The 16,631-nt window shown below is 39.8% G+C and overlaps 1 protein-coding gene across 1 annotated transcript in view; it reads left to right on the forward strand.

Moving 5' to 3' along the window:
• nrxn2b (neurexin 2b) overlaps nucleotides 1–16,631 on the forward strand; it is a gene marked incomplete at both ends in the record, with an annotated part of 653,173 nt that overhangs the window by 245,112 nt on the left and 391,430 nt on the right. The window contains 2 exons of the mRNA XM_083937460.1: nucleotides 2,788–2,811; nucleotides 10,253–10,414. Of these exons, the coding sequence (XP_083793586.1) occupies nucleotides 2,788–2,811; nucleotides 10,253–10,414 (186 nt within the window). The remainder of the gene's footprint in view (nucleotides 1–2,787; nucleotides 2,812–10,252; nucleotides 10,415–16,631) is intronic.

Here is a 16,631-nt window from a genome sequence, read left to right on the forward strand (position 1 = left end):
ACCATCATCAAGATTCCAGTTGTAGGAGCTTCCTATCTATCAAATCTTCTTCTTGATGTTGCAGCGGATTTTTTTTTAAGCTCAGAGACATGGGAGTGCAGTGTGATTCGGATATACAAATCCACATCCACCACTGAATCTTGTTCACTATTAAAGGATTAGGAGTAGTCATTAGACAAAGTCGGTGACTGGTAACAGCACTTTACTGTAACCCTGTATCAAAGAGTGGGCGTGCATGGAGCTTCAAATCGTCCAGTTAGCCCCACAGGGAGGACTTTGTTTATAGTTCCCACTTAGACTCAGCTCCCACACAGATGGCACAAACACATAATAATCCATCACACACACACAGACACTCCCAGAGTACTGTACCTACTGTGCATTCAACATGGATAGACTTATGGACTCACTCACAAAATAGGGGTCATTATGAAAACAAGAAACATCATGGTAGCATTTTCAATCTGTATATGTATAACTGTCTAACTTGGATATTAGCTGTATTTTTAAACAACACTAGGCAAGATTATAACTTCATGTCAAATCCAGTATGACTTTATGCAGATGTATGTCACAGACAAAAAAAAATATAGAGAGGTATTTATATTTAACTCAACGCTCTGTTTCTGTGAACAGCAACCTTTTCTGTCTAAAACAAAATACAAATGCAAATTTTAATTCATAATTAAATCAAGTTAAACGTTCTATTATGTATGGCAGTTAGCAAACTCAATGTAGAAAAGCAGGCAGTGCTGCATTAGCAATGCATTCTGTGTGGATACTACATGAGTGTGTGCCGCAGCAGTTTCAGCAAGGTAGCTTCCCACACAGGATTTATGGCTCAGACGCTATCCTAAAATGTCACGGCAGTTTCATGCGGTGTCGCTGTGGCGATCCGCTGGAAATCCTGCCTACACTGAGGGGTACCACCTGCAGTGGAAAAAAAAAAGAGTTGTGGTAAAGTTCTGGTACCAAAGAAGTGAGTCGAGTGGCTCTGTACCAATGAAAAAATGGCAATAGATTCAACCTTTTCACCCAAATTCTGGTGTGAGATATGGTCACCCACAGCAGCTGACAATTTCAACTTTCAGATAAAGATATAAGATGTCCTCTAGATGTCCAATCCATCCTGAGGGGAAACTCAGGGCAGATCTCAGTGATAGATCTTTTACCCTTTCACTGCTGACGGGGGGGGTGTCTGACTTACCACCAACACTCAGCAGCATGGATAGCCTCTTATCAATAGAAGTCAGGGCTAACCAGCCATGAGAAGCTGTTGTCAGACTCTCAGGAAGAGAGACAGGGAGTCTGGAGGGGCTCGACAGTCACTAGAAGCATCTACACAGACGTACATGTCAGTAAAGACATCTTTAATTCACTGACTCACCATTACTTCTGGACAAATCACCAAATTTACAAATTTCAAAGTGGAGCACCTCACCGGGGCAGTTGTCAGGAAGCAGTTACTTTCTTATAACAAGCATATTAAATGACAGAAACAATCATAATCTGATAAATCAGTTGTGAATAATAAGGCAGACTTCCAGTCTATTAACCTTATGTGCAATGCTTGTATAGGCTAATTTTGTACTGACCTGAAAGTAGCTTGGACTAGCAACAGATTAAACATACCAATCTTCTGAAGTATAGCCTGGTCCTATTTTCAGAAATGTCACCTTTTTCAGCCCAGTACAGTTTGGAGCCTGCAATAACAGTGACAGTGTTTCAAAGACAGAATGCACAGGTGACAAGCATGAGGTGTGTCACATGGTTCCTCATTCATTGATTGATTTGTTTACATTTCATGTTCTAGTCTCTCCCCAGGACCTGCAAGCATTGCTCTTTATTGTGTAAATGACTTAAATTACTTTATGTACAGTATATTTCTCTCTCTTGCAGGATGCTGCAATACCAGTACAGAATGAAATGCCTCCCTCTTTCTCTCTACATTTCTCTATCCTATACTCTCATGCTCGAGAATATGCTGAATCTGTTATGTTTGCCTAAATGCTGCTCTTAATGAAATGCACTGTAGTTTTTCACAAAATTGTCCATTTTTACAATGCAATAATTAATTGTTTTGGTTTTCTCTTACATATCACGTTAGGACCTTAATGACTACTTGGGTAAATGTTGCTTAGAGCTTTGTACTAAAGGCCCCTGCCACCAGCCGAGCCCACTGACCAGATTAGCCTGTCAGAGTGAATACTTTTACTGATGTACTTTTCCCTTATCCCCTTCCCCACTAAAAACAAACATCCCCATCAACACTACCCAAATCCCTCTGTGGAAGTTGATTTGCTAACTCTTGTCTCTTTTACTAACAAGCTTCAGAATTCTTCCAATTTAATTATTTTCATTGGTGAATTTTGTTTTTCCTTACCTTTTATTATTTCAACGACTAACACTGTGTCATTCACGGAATGTGAACCATCTGTTTTCTCTACTTAACTTGCGACTTACATACTAACAAATGTATTGTTATCCTTTTTATTCCTTTTTTATTTTTTTATAGATGACCCTTTTAAAACAAAATAATTATACAATTGCTTTCTTTATTTCTTTATTTGGATGTTTTACTATATAAATATCAGGAAAAAAAAATTATTTCTCTTCGATTATTTTTTAAAATTAGATTATTTTTTGTTATTGAAAGGACAAGCTGTTTTTCAAAAGCTGATTTTTTTATTTTTTCTTTGCCACTTTTTTGGGGTTGAGGTGTGTTTTCTTGAGTTTAAGGTTTGTCATTATTTTTTTTCTTTCTCCTCCCCCTGTTTTCTCCTGAAGCACGCAGGCATTGGACACGCTATGGTAAACAAACTGCATTATATGGTAGATATCATTCTAATTGTCTTATACTTTGGTTTGCCCTGGGTTTTCCGTTACCTCTTTCTATTCTGTTTGCTTTACTGAAAGTACAATCCGCCATCAATTCAAGGTAGCTGAAAAACTCCACCTCTCTGTTTTTCTTTTAGCCCTCTCTCTATATGTTATTGCTTTTTATTACCATCCAGTTCCCCCCTTCCTGAAAATAATTCACGTGTTCATCCAAAGAGGTCTGCACAAAAAGATGTCAAAATGACATCAATTAAAATTTTTTGATTTTTTTGTTTTGTTTTGCTGTTAATTTTCTCTCCCTTTTATTTATTATTTTTCTTTTACTTCAAACACTATCCGTATGAAGAAATAAAGAATCATAATGCAAGTTATTTTTTTTCAATTGAATATTAGAAAAGTATTACTAGTTTCCTTTACTTTTTTCTTTATCCCTGTTCCTCCTAATTTATTTTCTTAGAAGAACCCTATGAAGTGAGCGCACACAGCAGACTTCTCAGGCACATAAAGAGCTTACTACAGTACCTCCAGTGAGAGGAAGTAAAAAAAAAAAAATGTGTTCATTCATTTCCCCAACATTTTAACATGACATGTAATGCACTGATGAGACCATCTTGCTATGCTGCTTCAGTTGGACCTGCTCCACCTGTTCTCTGGCTTGCCATTCTGCGGTTTATAGAGTCAGGAAGAGTATTTACAACTCTTGATTTAGTGGCCAAAGCCCTCACTGTTAAAGTAGGCCTCAAATGGAGGTTTGATCCCATTATTGGCCTTAGGCTATTTTATGACCAAGATGGGGCTGTTCCCAGATCTGCACCTGAACACACTGTCTCAAACACATGTACACATTTAATAAGTACTTTAATATGTCACTACTCGCCTTGGCAGAAAATCAAACCAAGCGTACTGATGAAAGCTCATGACTGAAAATAAAAATTGGCAAATTGGTGGAAGTTTGCCAAAATAACTTGCAGATATTTATTTTCAGATATTAGTGGGATATTTTTTAAGTAGTTGTGATCAGACTTACTTGCTTTCACTGGACTCTTTGATCAATAAATGAATATGTCTGGCCATTGATGCAGACAACAAAGGAAACTGCCTGGGAAAATCTGAACTGTGTGCGTTTGATCCCTCATTAACACTAACACTAACTTATATTATTATACTTTTCTGGCCTCACCCCTTGCATGAAGAGACCTGAACCTCCCTCCCTTTCCAATCTTTTTTTAATTTATATACAGATTGCATTGAGTATATATGTATATGTATATATCATGGCTAACATATATACATACATATATCAAGTCCTTATATAATCAATATGGCCATGAAACATGTTAGCCACACCCTCTTGCTGTTTTATTTATTTGATTTTACTTTATTTTAACTTTTTTTTTTTTTTGAGTTTATGAGTTAAGCTTCAAAATTAACCTACTAAAATTATCAATGACCTCACACCTTATCTTGCTGAAACAAACAAAGGGAACAAGTCAAGAGGGGAGACAGACGTTCATTTTCTGGGTGAATAGAGAATTGATGCCCCAAGAAATTACTCCGCTCAATCAATCATAACACATGAGTTGGATAAAACTGTTGAGTGAGCAGAAAGCCTCTGTATTAAGTGGTGCCCCACTCAGTCTGGGCTCAAATTTGGCAAAAGTGATGAAGCAATTTTGAGCTTTCACCCAAATAATGAGGTAAAATTCTTGTAGAGGCATAATGAGGACTACAATCATGTCTGAGTACAGATGTGTTTGTATCCAGTAGCGTGTAAGACAAGGATAGTGATGATGTCCCTCCATTTCTATACAAATTGCTCTATTCACCAAGACAGCGATGTCCTCTCTCCCCTCTCAATTTCCCCATTCTTTAAAATACCCTCTCATTTCCGTTGATATGTGATTGGTCCCATCCTGTCCCTCTCCCAGCTCCAAACTGACAGAACTATCAAGTTGTTGTATCCCTGCACCCTGTTTGCATGTTTCTATTGGCTAGAACGTCTACCCATCAGCATACTCATCCTGGTGTAAATGCTGCTCTAGCCCAGCACGTGTCAGTCTGTTGTACACGGTGTCCAGATGGGTTTTTCTGTTGCATTCTTTTAAACCTTAACACTGAAAGCCCTTTTCCTTCCCCCATGTGTCTTGTCTAGTGGCGCCCTGCAATTACATTTACTCCCCTACCACTCTCCCATTTTGCTGCATCTTGCCAGGTGGTTTATTCATTTTTTTTAATTTAATGGTTGTTTTGTTTGTGTTGTGCGAAATGGACCCCCCCCCCCCCCCCCCCCCCCCCCGCCCTCATTCTTCCTATCAACTTTCCATTGAAGTGCATGGCTTGTGTGTCGCCCTGTTAGCTTGGACGGATTCATTTTGTTTCCTCTTAACCGAAACAAACCCTTGTACATGAATTAACACATTCAGTCCAATTTTGGACCTGGTTTGAGTAATCAAATTTCAGAGGACTTTGAAAGAATCCTCACCTACTTATCACTTTGACTAAATTTACTAAAACAGTGTTACTAATCTACTGTTTGAATCAAACCTTTGTTGTAACTGTACTAACAACCATTTTTGTGTCTGACTTTCCCTTACTTACAAAATTACTAACCGATTTTGTTCACCCTCTAACCCTTTTAAGTCTTTTCGCCACACAACTAAAGAATCCCTCACTTTCTCTCCCCATCCCCTTGAACTTTTGCCAAAACAGCACTCGCAACAAGCCTCCCAACCCTTCCTCATTGACTAACCTAGATATGTAGCATAGTTCAAACTACATTTTCCATATTTAGTGATGAAAGAAGGATCCTCCTCATACAATTAATGACTCACGTTGACAAGCTGCCAGACACCTACTGAAGCCCACCGCTGGATGAGAATCCCTTTTCCCCTTTCTCTCTTGAACATCCTGCCTTCCTGTGGGTATGGTTTTGACATGAGCTAATGGGGGGTATTGTGTGTGATCTATTATGGTACAATTCTTATGTGAGCCTTCAAGTCTATAATGTAACATATTGACTCTAAAATATAACACATTTTTTCTCCCTGTGAAAGATCAAATGTATGAGCAACAAGGGTAAGTGATACATTTTCAAGGTAAGCTTGCTGCCTCCTCTCTGCACGGATTAAGATGTTACATATATGAAGATGCTGATAGGCGTATGTGCTCTCACTGAAAGTAAAGACTGGATGCTCCAAATAATGATGGCCTTTGGGAATTGAAGGTAGAATATGATCTGTATTCCTGAATATAAGATGTGTGCACAGTGAGAGTGAGTAAGTCACAGAAAGCTATTTTTGCATTGTATTTGTTGAAGGCACTACATTATATAGCACTAAATACCATGAAAAACATAACATACCTATTTTCTTCCTTTCATATTTGAGGATATGACTTAAGAAGCTTAAAGGCTTGCTTTATTTCTTCTCCTCAGCCCCTGGCATACCAGAAACCTGAAAATTAAAAAAGGAAGTGGAATAACTTTGATGGTATATTGGGAATTGTGTGTAGTACAAATATGGTTGTCATGTATACAGGATCTGGTTAGTCCTTTCAAGTACAGTGTTATGTGGTCAGTGTAATCCCAGTTGGAACCATGTTGACTTTTGTTAACGTGATGAGAGGGGAGATCTACTTGTCAGAGGATACAGTTGCCAGCAGCCTGCAGTCACAGAGCCAGATATGGTCAATGAGCCAGTAACACGCTCAGCTGATCACACAGCAGGACTCCGCAAGGAGAGCTGTTCTAGTTCACTATACACTCCATGTGAAGTCCCATCACAAAAGCTTTGATATTCTGAAGGTAGTGGTGGTTTATGAGGAACAAGCACAAATGAGAAATATGGATTGAATAGAGGGGATATTGATGTCATACCAGAAACCAATTCCCCACCACAGGGCCATCCAGGCTGTATCTCTTCAGAGTATACTCATGTGTTAACAGCTCCAGTCTGTGTTTTCTATATCTGGGGCACATAGTTCAGCACAGATCAGCCATTTTTGTTTGGTTTCTGAGTAAAAACTAAGGGATCTAATAGAAGCTACCAGTGGACTTAGTGTGTCATTAGCTGTAGATAATCCTGTCTTTAGTGGTGGCTTGTTAGTTGCTTGTTTTGGGTATTTGTGAAAAGAAAAGCCAGGCTCAATTTTTAGATTTCAGTTTTTGCCAATTTCATTAATTTCAATATAACCAGTGGAATTAAGTTCTCATTGGAAAAAAAAGAGCTGAGAAAGATGCTAGAAATGTGTTAATTTGCTAGTTATATTTTTTTATATTCATCAGGCATTGTTCTTGTTCACACCAGACTATGTATGAAAACTGTGATCACACAATTACAGAGTTTCATTTTCAGGCCACTTTGCATGTGCTAGACAATTTTTCCCCAGTAAAATAACAACTACTTTTGTTCTGTCAATAATTTATTTTACATTAAAGCACGAATTGGTTCTGTCTTCAATTACTTTGAATAAATTCACAATCAAGGAAACATGGTCACAGGTGTTTTCTTGTAGTGACCTGGATTCAACATTTCACACTGCAGGGCCTGCCTTGTTTTCTTAACAAGTTAAATATTCACAATTACATTTACTAAAGCAGTTTTTCTACACTGAATGATAATAAAAACAGGAAAACAAGGAGCTGAAATATCTCAGGTAGAATCTTGATATTTTACTCCTCCTTCTTTTAAAGAAAAATTAGCAAAGGTTGTGAGATGGGAATGCATTTTGATTTCCTTCAAACTGTATGGCCTCTGGGCCAGGAGTATTAGGGTATTTCCACCAGCAACCTATGATATCATCACCCTTTCCCTCCTCTGGCCAGTGATGCAAGTGCTTGTAATATTACTTAATGGGATGAGTTTGCAATATGGTTGAAGCAAAGACTAACTAGGTCTCGTGAATAATTACAAAGCCACTTCAGAGGAAACATTTGGATATTTGTTTTGTGTTTGTTCATTTCTTGACTAACAATGCATGTGCTTGTTTGACATATTGTCTCTGTGGGGTTTTTATTGCTCCTTGGGCCCAACCTCTGATCATACAAATAATCAATGAATGCAATACAATTACCCCGGGGATTCTTTTTAATGCAGTGAAAACATTAAAGCTTCAATATTTTGATATGGTGGAAGCTGGGATGATGGAGAAAGAAAGACAGAACAAATGGATTGTTTATCTCTAATTTCCCCAAATTTCCCCTAACTCTATAGGTGTCTGGCAGCTAGCTTATGTAAGTCCCTCATGGCCCAGTGAGCACAACCATTCCTAAAAATGCATCATATGACGCTCCACAAATTATTCTCCCATATCCAAAGAGCCTAGCTTGGCCAATAAATATGTTCTTCAGCACATAAGTCAACATTATAAAGTCATGCCAGGTCATGCCATGGGTAGATGGCTTTGGCCGAAGTCCTTTTAAAGGTCATACGTAATGCTACTTCTGCCCCCCCCCCCCCCCCCCCCCCTTCATCTTAGCCTCCTGTAAGGTATCTTTCATCATTGTAGGATAAACGAAGCTGCCCTGCTGAAAGCCTCATCAGAGATCTTCATAGATGACCCCGACACACCAGCAGTCAACCGCAGATTCTTCATGCTAATACGAAAGCTATATATCTCCAAGTAGTAACAGCAGACATAAAAATGAGTTGCCCTGTAAAGTGGGAAAGTACGGAAAAAAAAATAATAAAGTAAAAAAAGAGAAGTTGAGCACTGATCTGGGGCGACTGATCTGTTGAGTGCAGTTGCTAAGGTTTCTTTTCGGCCTTCTGCTTTAGAATGTTTTTGGCACCTCATAATGACTTAAGGCTCTCTTTTGTTGGTTGTTTGTTTTTCTTTTAGGATGCATACCTAGGTTTAAATATTTTTTTGTGTATTGTTTAAACACAACAACAAAGAAAACATGTCTGTGCTTATTGCCCACTGTGTCTCATAGACATGGTGTCACAAGATCCAATATGCAAAATTAAGTAATGCCAAATGTAATTCTAAATGACTAAATTGTAAAGTTGGATGGAGTGAAGGTAGCTTGAGAGTGCAAAGGTAATACAAAACAGGTGGTTGTGCACACGACTCCCTGCAGTCCTGTATTTAAGCTGTGTACATTTATGCAGAATGACAGATGTTGAATCAGATACATGAGCACTTCACTTTCACCCTGGCCAGATCTATTAGAATAATTAGTCAATAAATTGGTCACTAACTCACTGCAAAAATCCCTCTCAAATCAAGCAGCATTATTTGGTATGATGTTTGTGTAGCAGCAGAGCCGTAGCACTAACAAATACAACCATGATATAATACAATTTGCCAAATCATACTTATTAGCAGTTTCATCAAGAACTGCAGTGTGCTGTTATGTAATGATAATAATGTGAAAAGACAGCTCCTGGAAGAACTGAGTGGAGGGAAATCCTTATTTTCAGTTGAGCATATCTCTTGCGACATTGTACACTCAAGGTATTCTTTGAACTGACAAGGTCTGGTGTTAAATTTAAAACAGTTGCTTGACCTCATCTTGTAAGGTCTTGTGTTTCATCAGTACAAGAGAAGTCCCCACACAATATTATAATTGTAATTCAGGTTAAAACTCTATTTCATCAAGTTAGCCATGTTCCAGTAACTCAAACAGACATCAAAATGCCATTTGAGGTAAAAAAAATAAATAATAAAAAAATCCCTGAGGATCTGAAAATGTACCCTTTATGCATATTTTTATTCAATTATTATATTTTATATTAAGTCTTGATTCTTCATTTCAGTCCACACTATCTCATACCATCAGCTTGCGGCTGTGTGTTTGATTCCACCAGGCACTTTCAGCACCGTTAGCGATCAAACATGCGGCACAGAATGTGTAACCTTGCATAAAAGATGAGACTTGAGGCAACTGAATAGTGAAGGGATTTATTTTTACTGGTTGTTCCTTAAGTGAAGACTGAAATATTGCAAAGGAATATTGCAGAATAGCTAAGCCAATTATAGGAGAAGCCCAGCTGATAGTATAAAAATAGCGTTACCTGGTTTTGTTCTGGCTGATACATTGAGTTTTACATGTCTTTAGGGTGCACCTAATCCAGTGTAGGATGCAGTTAAAGCCTACTTTAGCCATTACTCAATTAAATCAGGAGCCAGTGATTACACAATGAGCACAGCTCTGTTCAATTGGTTTTCTCTTAGCAACTGCACTCTAGAGTGAAAGCCCCAGTGTGAGTGGCACCAAAAGCAACCAACCAAGCGATACCATTTAGGGGACAACCCCACATATGACCCGTGTTTAATCCACTTTCTTCCTTGTCTTTCCTCCTCATTCTTCTAATTTCTCTCCACTCTCATCATTCTCTATTTCTGTCTATTCCTGCTCTGTTATACTCTCTCTCTATCTCTGTCTGTCTCTTTTGGGCCATGCCTATGCTAGGTGACCATCTCAGTGGATGGTATATTGACCACCACTGGTTACACCCAGGAGGATTACACCATGTTGGGTTCAGATGACTTCTTCTACATTGGAGGGAGCCCCAACACCGCCGACCTGCCTGGGTCACCAGTCAGCAACAACTTCATGGGCTGCCTTAAAGATGTGAGTGCCTCTGCATAATTGTGTAGTGTATGTTTAAATACTGTATGTGTAAACAAAAATGCCATCTACCTTAAAATATTAAGATAGATGTATCCACCATGATATCACCCATTGGTTTGTCGACTACTGTTTTGAAACAAGGAGTTTTGCCATTGCTATCTTTTTTGAGCTAGAACTGAGCATATTTTGGGAGGGTTTTTAACGCCGTTTGAGAAGGAAAGTTTTCAACTGGCTGACGTGAGTCATGCGGTGGACTTTAGCCAGCGGGTGAGCGGGAAGCTCCGGGCGCAGGTGCCATTAATTTGCATGTACAGTAGTGACACAGAGCTGTCCCTTGAGTCACCAGATTGTAATTTAAGATATATGGCGCTAGCTAATTTGATTTGCAAGGGTACAACCAGTGAAGGCTGATCATGACATTTTTTGGCGACCACAATGTAACACTGATGAAGTGAAAACACTCTGAGAGGGTCAAAGTCCTAAGATAAAAACAGAAAACACCCAAAGACAAGTCCACAACTATTTTGATGTATGCAGTGCCGTGGATACGTATTGCTAAGCCCCTATCCTGATTGATAGGTTGCTCTTCAGCCCCAACCTAAAGCATACCCTGCTTTATGGTCTATTTTACTTTAAATTGTACCAAAATTTACACAATGAACATTATGCAGTATTGGAGAAGACTTGAAACTTGCGTCTGAGACCATAAACCCATTAGGAAAACGTTTACTGAGGTAATAAATCAATACAGTCAATACAATCTGTACAACCAGTGCTCTAATTGGAGCCAGTGGAGTCGCCCCCTGCTGGACGTTTGCACTTTCAAACTAAATGGCAATGAAAGAAGGGATCGTACAAACAACAAAAAGCTGCAATGAGAACAATATGTTCCACTGTGCTATAGCACCATCCTCACACATACCCTCACAAACACACTCTGGCACCTGGGAATCATCAGTGTGTAGGAGGTGTCAGACACACAGTATCCTAAATCTCTTTCAAGTGTTTATTCCCTCTCTTCCTAATCACACTGCAAAGCAAACACATCCACAGGCATGCACATACCACAGTGGGATGGAAGAAAATCACAAGCAGAAATTTTCAGCTTCATACTCATCATAATCGTAACCATACAAGTGTACACACACCAATACACAGCCACATAAACAGTAGTCACAGATGGAGATATGAAGGACAGTTGCCTTGTAAAAACTTTACTATTTCTTCAACTTTGACAAAAAATTACTTTTATTTTCAGCAGGGCTTTAATTCACAGCTTAACAAGCTGTCAAGGCGACCAATCAGAGCTTAAAGTATTATGCCCTTGTAAACGTAATGACTTGTATAGAGGCGCCACAACATGGTGCCATCGCACTTCCTCCTAAAACCATGCTGATTGAATAAGTAATTACTTTTGCCATCACTTTTAATGGATCGCACAGTAATCGCCCTATCTCTAACTTAATTATGCCTGTAGAATTACATTTTCATTATTTGGGTTGCTATCAGAAGGATCCCTAGTGGGTCTTAAACTTCCCAAGGCGTTTAACTATCCTCTCTAATCAAGACAAGGTTGGATTTATAGTCAACGTACAGACAGGGCACAGGGGAGGGGATGGGCTGGGTACGGTAGAGAAACAGATTAATGCAATAGCTAACATCAACAAATATAGGTGAAAGTGAAGAGGCAGTGTGACCTAAGGGCTGAAATGGAAAGTCAGAGCAAATGGTTGGACAACAAAATGTTTAAAACTGTTGGTTAGACCGAGTGATCTCCCAATGAGTAGCTGAGTAAAAGTAGATGCTACACAGAGGAAATGAGGAAGAAATAGCCAAAAGTGGAGGAATTCATTAAAAGTTTGATATGTATAGTGGGGAAAAGAGAAAATTGTTTCAAGGAATAATGGCATTATGTAGATACCGGTTTGCAGACAAAATTAGAAAAGCAAAGTTTTGAGGTAAAGGTAAGATATGGTTGGTAGGAAAGGTAATGCGTCTCAGAGAAAATTCAGGAGAGACAAAGTGTTGCAGTAAACATCAGACATTGGCATTCATGTTTGACCTTCTGTCAAGGGGTGCTTTTTCATTGCTTAGCTTTGGGTCAGCACTACAAAACATGGCGTTGTCTAGTGCAGAATCTCAGAATCTTGTTTTCCTCAAATCAAGGGAGGCAGTCTGCTGACAGCATGAAGCAGTTTCTCCCAGTTCAAACTGTATGGGCTTAATGTACGTAGATAATGCTAATTGCAAGATTTCCATATTGTTTAGTTAGAAGTTGCCCCAGGCATGTGTCCTCAACATGAACACCCTCTAAATTGTACTTATAAACAAAAGCAACTCTTTAACTTAAAGCAAAACATTTAAGACTTAATACCACACCTTCTAATTTGTTCCTTTCAGAAGGTATGTTTGCAGCTGAGAAAGTATAGTTTGACCCAAACTTGAGCTTACTACAAGCTGTAGCTCACTGATTGTTTCTCCCCACTTTTTGTGTTTTATGGGCTCATTTGTTTTAGCTGTAGTCAAGCTCTGATGACTGTATCAGCTCAACTGAGCCAGAAAGGTAAACACTCAGAAAGGCACTGAGAAAATGAGAGTAAGAGAGAGTGCCAGCTCGAGCAGTACAGTAGTACCTTAAAATTACGAGGAAAGCATGGTTGGGGGGTAGACAGCGGTTTGTTTCATCATGTGCTAGTTCAGTGGCACAGCTCGGATTATCAGCGGTGTTATGGTCCGGGGCGAGGCTTTCATGCTGCCACCGTGGTCAAACGTCTTTGATACGCTTGGCCAGTACCCTCCAGGCAGGAGAAATCCAAGGGAAGAGCACAGCAGAGGAAGAGTAAAAAGGCACCAAAAGAGGCACTGAAGCCTTATGAAGTTTGTATTTGCTGTGTGTGTGCTCATACATGTGTGTTCAAAGTCACCCACATGCAATGATTACACACTGTGTGATGTATGTGTGTCTTTTCTAGGCTTGCAGTCATTGGTGGGGTGTGAAATCAGGTCTTTCTGCTCCTCAGCCCCCTAGTCTTGTTTCCACAGAGTCCTCTCTTCTTCCATCTGTCTCTCTACCGCAACCTCCGCCTCTCCATCTCTCTCCCAGACGGTGACCTTGCTATCGCCCATTTTCACACTCCTCCCTCCATGCCTGTATCTATCTCTCTCCTCTTCCCACCTCTCTCATCACTCCTCTCCTCCTCCTCACTCCTCTCTTCCTTTCATCTTCCCTTTCTCGGGGGCACTTTTGTGTAATTAAGTCCATGGTAGCAATGTTGGCACGCCAGCTTTGCCATCCTGACGGCCAAATTAGAAATTGATTTCTTTGACTGATTCCATGCACTGGATGAATGCTCTGGCCCTCCTCCTTGCCCTCACTCTCTTTTACTCTCTCTCTCCCATCATGCCCTCCCAACTTCATATTGATGATCTCATCGTCTGCAGCTTACTCTTAGGCTCACCTTTGTTGCACGATAAAATCTTCTGGAGTCACCAATCACTGCCATTCACTACCCATGTACCAGAAGTAAACACCCATGTGAGACTTTGTAGTTGTAATGGTGTTGCTGCAGAGCCTGCCCTTTGCCCTTTTCCACTTATGGTTCCTTATTGCTAAGGCCTGCCGCATTGCAATGTATAGTCATACTTAAAGTGCATCACAAACTGTCACTTAAGTCAATTTAGAAAACCTTTTTGCGCCTTCCCTTATTTTTTGTCATGTTTATAATGTTATACTGTCAGATGTTTGTATTTAACATAGCCAAAGCTTCAAATATTGAGGTAAACCTCTGCAGTAATCCCTGTGAGCAAAAACCTCAGATTTCAGACCATCCTGAACACTCTGTGTCCAACAGTTTTTTTCTACTCTCGACTCATGGCCTACGTCAATCCATGCCATGATTTCTATAACAGGTCATCTGCTCCAGGCACCCACTTCAGCTGAATGTATGTCCAGTTGGGAAGTATTTGGTTTAGAAGCTTTCATTGGTGATTTTTCATGGTCGAAAGTGTTGCTATACGTAACAGTCTGGGTGAGATGGCAAGAGCAGACCAGAGTTTCAGGGACCCAGAAATGCTGACCGATCAGAGCAAATTGTGCGTTTTCGGGAGGGGGCTTAAAGAGACAGGTGCTGACGTGAGAGTGAGACGCTTCAGGTATATTCAGACAGACGGTATGCAGTTTTTGTAAACAAGTTCTAGCAGAAGCACAAAATACAACATCAACAACATCAACCTGAAAATGAGCAGAATAGGTCACCTTTAATATATACATATTATAGGTATGATTGCAACACCTGCAAAATCAGGCTCAAACTATATAGTATGTGGGCTCTTGGAACATTCACAACCCAAAATATATCCCGAAAAAAATATATTAGGTGTACTGCTGACCTGCAGGGTGTTAGATTTGCAGAGTGTCTCAATGACAAAACAAATCAATGGGGTCATCCCTTTGGCCCAGTCACAGTCCATGTCACGGCCACACACATTCTGATTTTATGAAAGATCACTGAAGTTAATCCCACTCTAAAAAATGCTCTGCTACCCATGTCAATTAATTCAGAAGAGTGAAGTGATGAATGAAGTGATCATCACATCAAAATGGGACAAAAACTGTGTTTCTGGACATCATTAACTCTGCTCAAGATTTCAAAGGTTTGACAGACCTTTGACAGTGGTCTTTTAATTAGTGGACAAAGCCAGCAAGCTTCTCTGCAGAGGGTGATTTGGCTCCCTAGATGAGCTGTCCAAACCTGCCCTTCCAATATTGAAGAGCACATAATGCAAGTGTCTGTATGAAGCCATACAACCTGAAGGATTGGACTACCATATGTGAAAGCAAGTCATATGGTCTAGGTGGGAGTCAGCACATGGATGTACACAGAATCTTCCCCTGACTGAGCACGTGTGTGGGTCATTTGCTTTTCAAAAGCAAGGCTTATTTGATACACTGTTGAGAATGGGCCCTGCACGCCTCATACACTTTGGTTCTCCCATGTATCTTCTTCTCATTTGTCATTCACCACCATCTTCTCCGTCTCTCCCTTGTATTCCTTCACCTATGTTTTTTGTTGCCCCTGGGTTATTCTCTCCTTTCACATGTATTATTTTGCTGAGACAAACTTAAATACTCAAGTGACTGTCTTGTTGCACACTTAATGACTGGCTAACACAGCATTTTTTTTCTTGTCTTGGCCTTGTTGAATTGAAGACACTGAACAACACGCTGGATTCTGGCATTCACACTGCTGAAGGCTAAAACATGGCTGGTAGTGTGAAAGGATTAAATGTTCACAGATGATCTAAACTAGTCCAGTAATAACAAACATAAAACTATGTACCACTAATTACGCTCTTGCTGAAGATCACATACTACCAATAACCAATCAGAGCTGACGTCACAGCAATCTTATCCTGGTTGCCTGCCCTCATTTTAGCTCTGATTTGTAACACACTGGATTGCACAAAATCCCTCAGACATTACAAGTCTTGACATCAATGACATATTGAAAGCTTGCATGATAATCTTTGATTGTGTTTGTGATGTCCCATCTCCGCCTAAACAACCAGTTTGAGAACATTCATTACTGATGGTCTAAATCTCTGAGAAATGCATTGTTTGGTGCTGATTAGTATGTTGAAAAAAATGTGGGATGCTAGATGCAGCCATTGCTGGTCTTTAAGATTATTACAGCTGCCCCTAGTCCCTAACTAGCAACTTTATTCACAGTTGACCTTTTAGGTTAGTACGAAATATTGAGGGTGATGCTAGAGAAAAGAGGTCCATAGAGGAAAGCTCATGCAGTTGACAAAATCGAAAGGCTTATCCACTCATGACCAGTGTATAAGTATCATTTCAAAATTACAATCCTCATAGAAGTTGAATGTGTCTCTGGATGTTGGTGTTAAGGAGAGGTCACAGATGACATGGGGATTCATCTTCCAAGAAGCAAGAATATAAGCAAATATAGTGGAAACTGGGCCATCATTAGTGTTGTCATTGACCCAAGGATTAATCAAGGGGAATGTTTGGACTTAAAGGCAGAATGAGTGGAATATGTTGGTTTGTAAACACAACATTCAAAGTTGGCCCCTCCTCCCCAACTCAATGAGGGTTACACCAATATTGCACCAGACAGGCAAAGCGACACCACTACTTGGTGCGTTTTGGGCGTTTTGCCACCGGATGAAACCGAACCCTAGATTCACTCTTGTTTTG

The sequence above is a fragment of the Echiichthys vipera genome (assembly GCF_963691815.1).
Source record: "Echiichthys vipera genome assembly, chromosome: 22".
NCBI lineage: Eukaryota > Metazoa > Chordata > Actinopteri > Perciformes > Trachinidae > Echiichthys > Echiichthys vipera.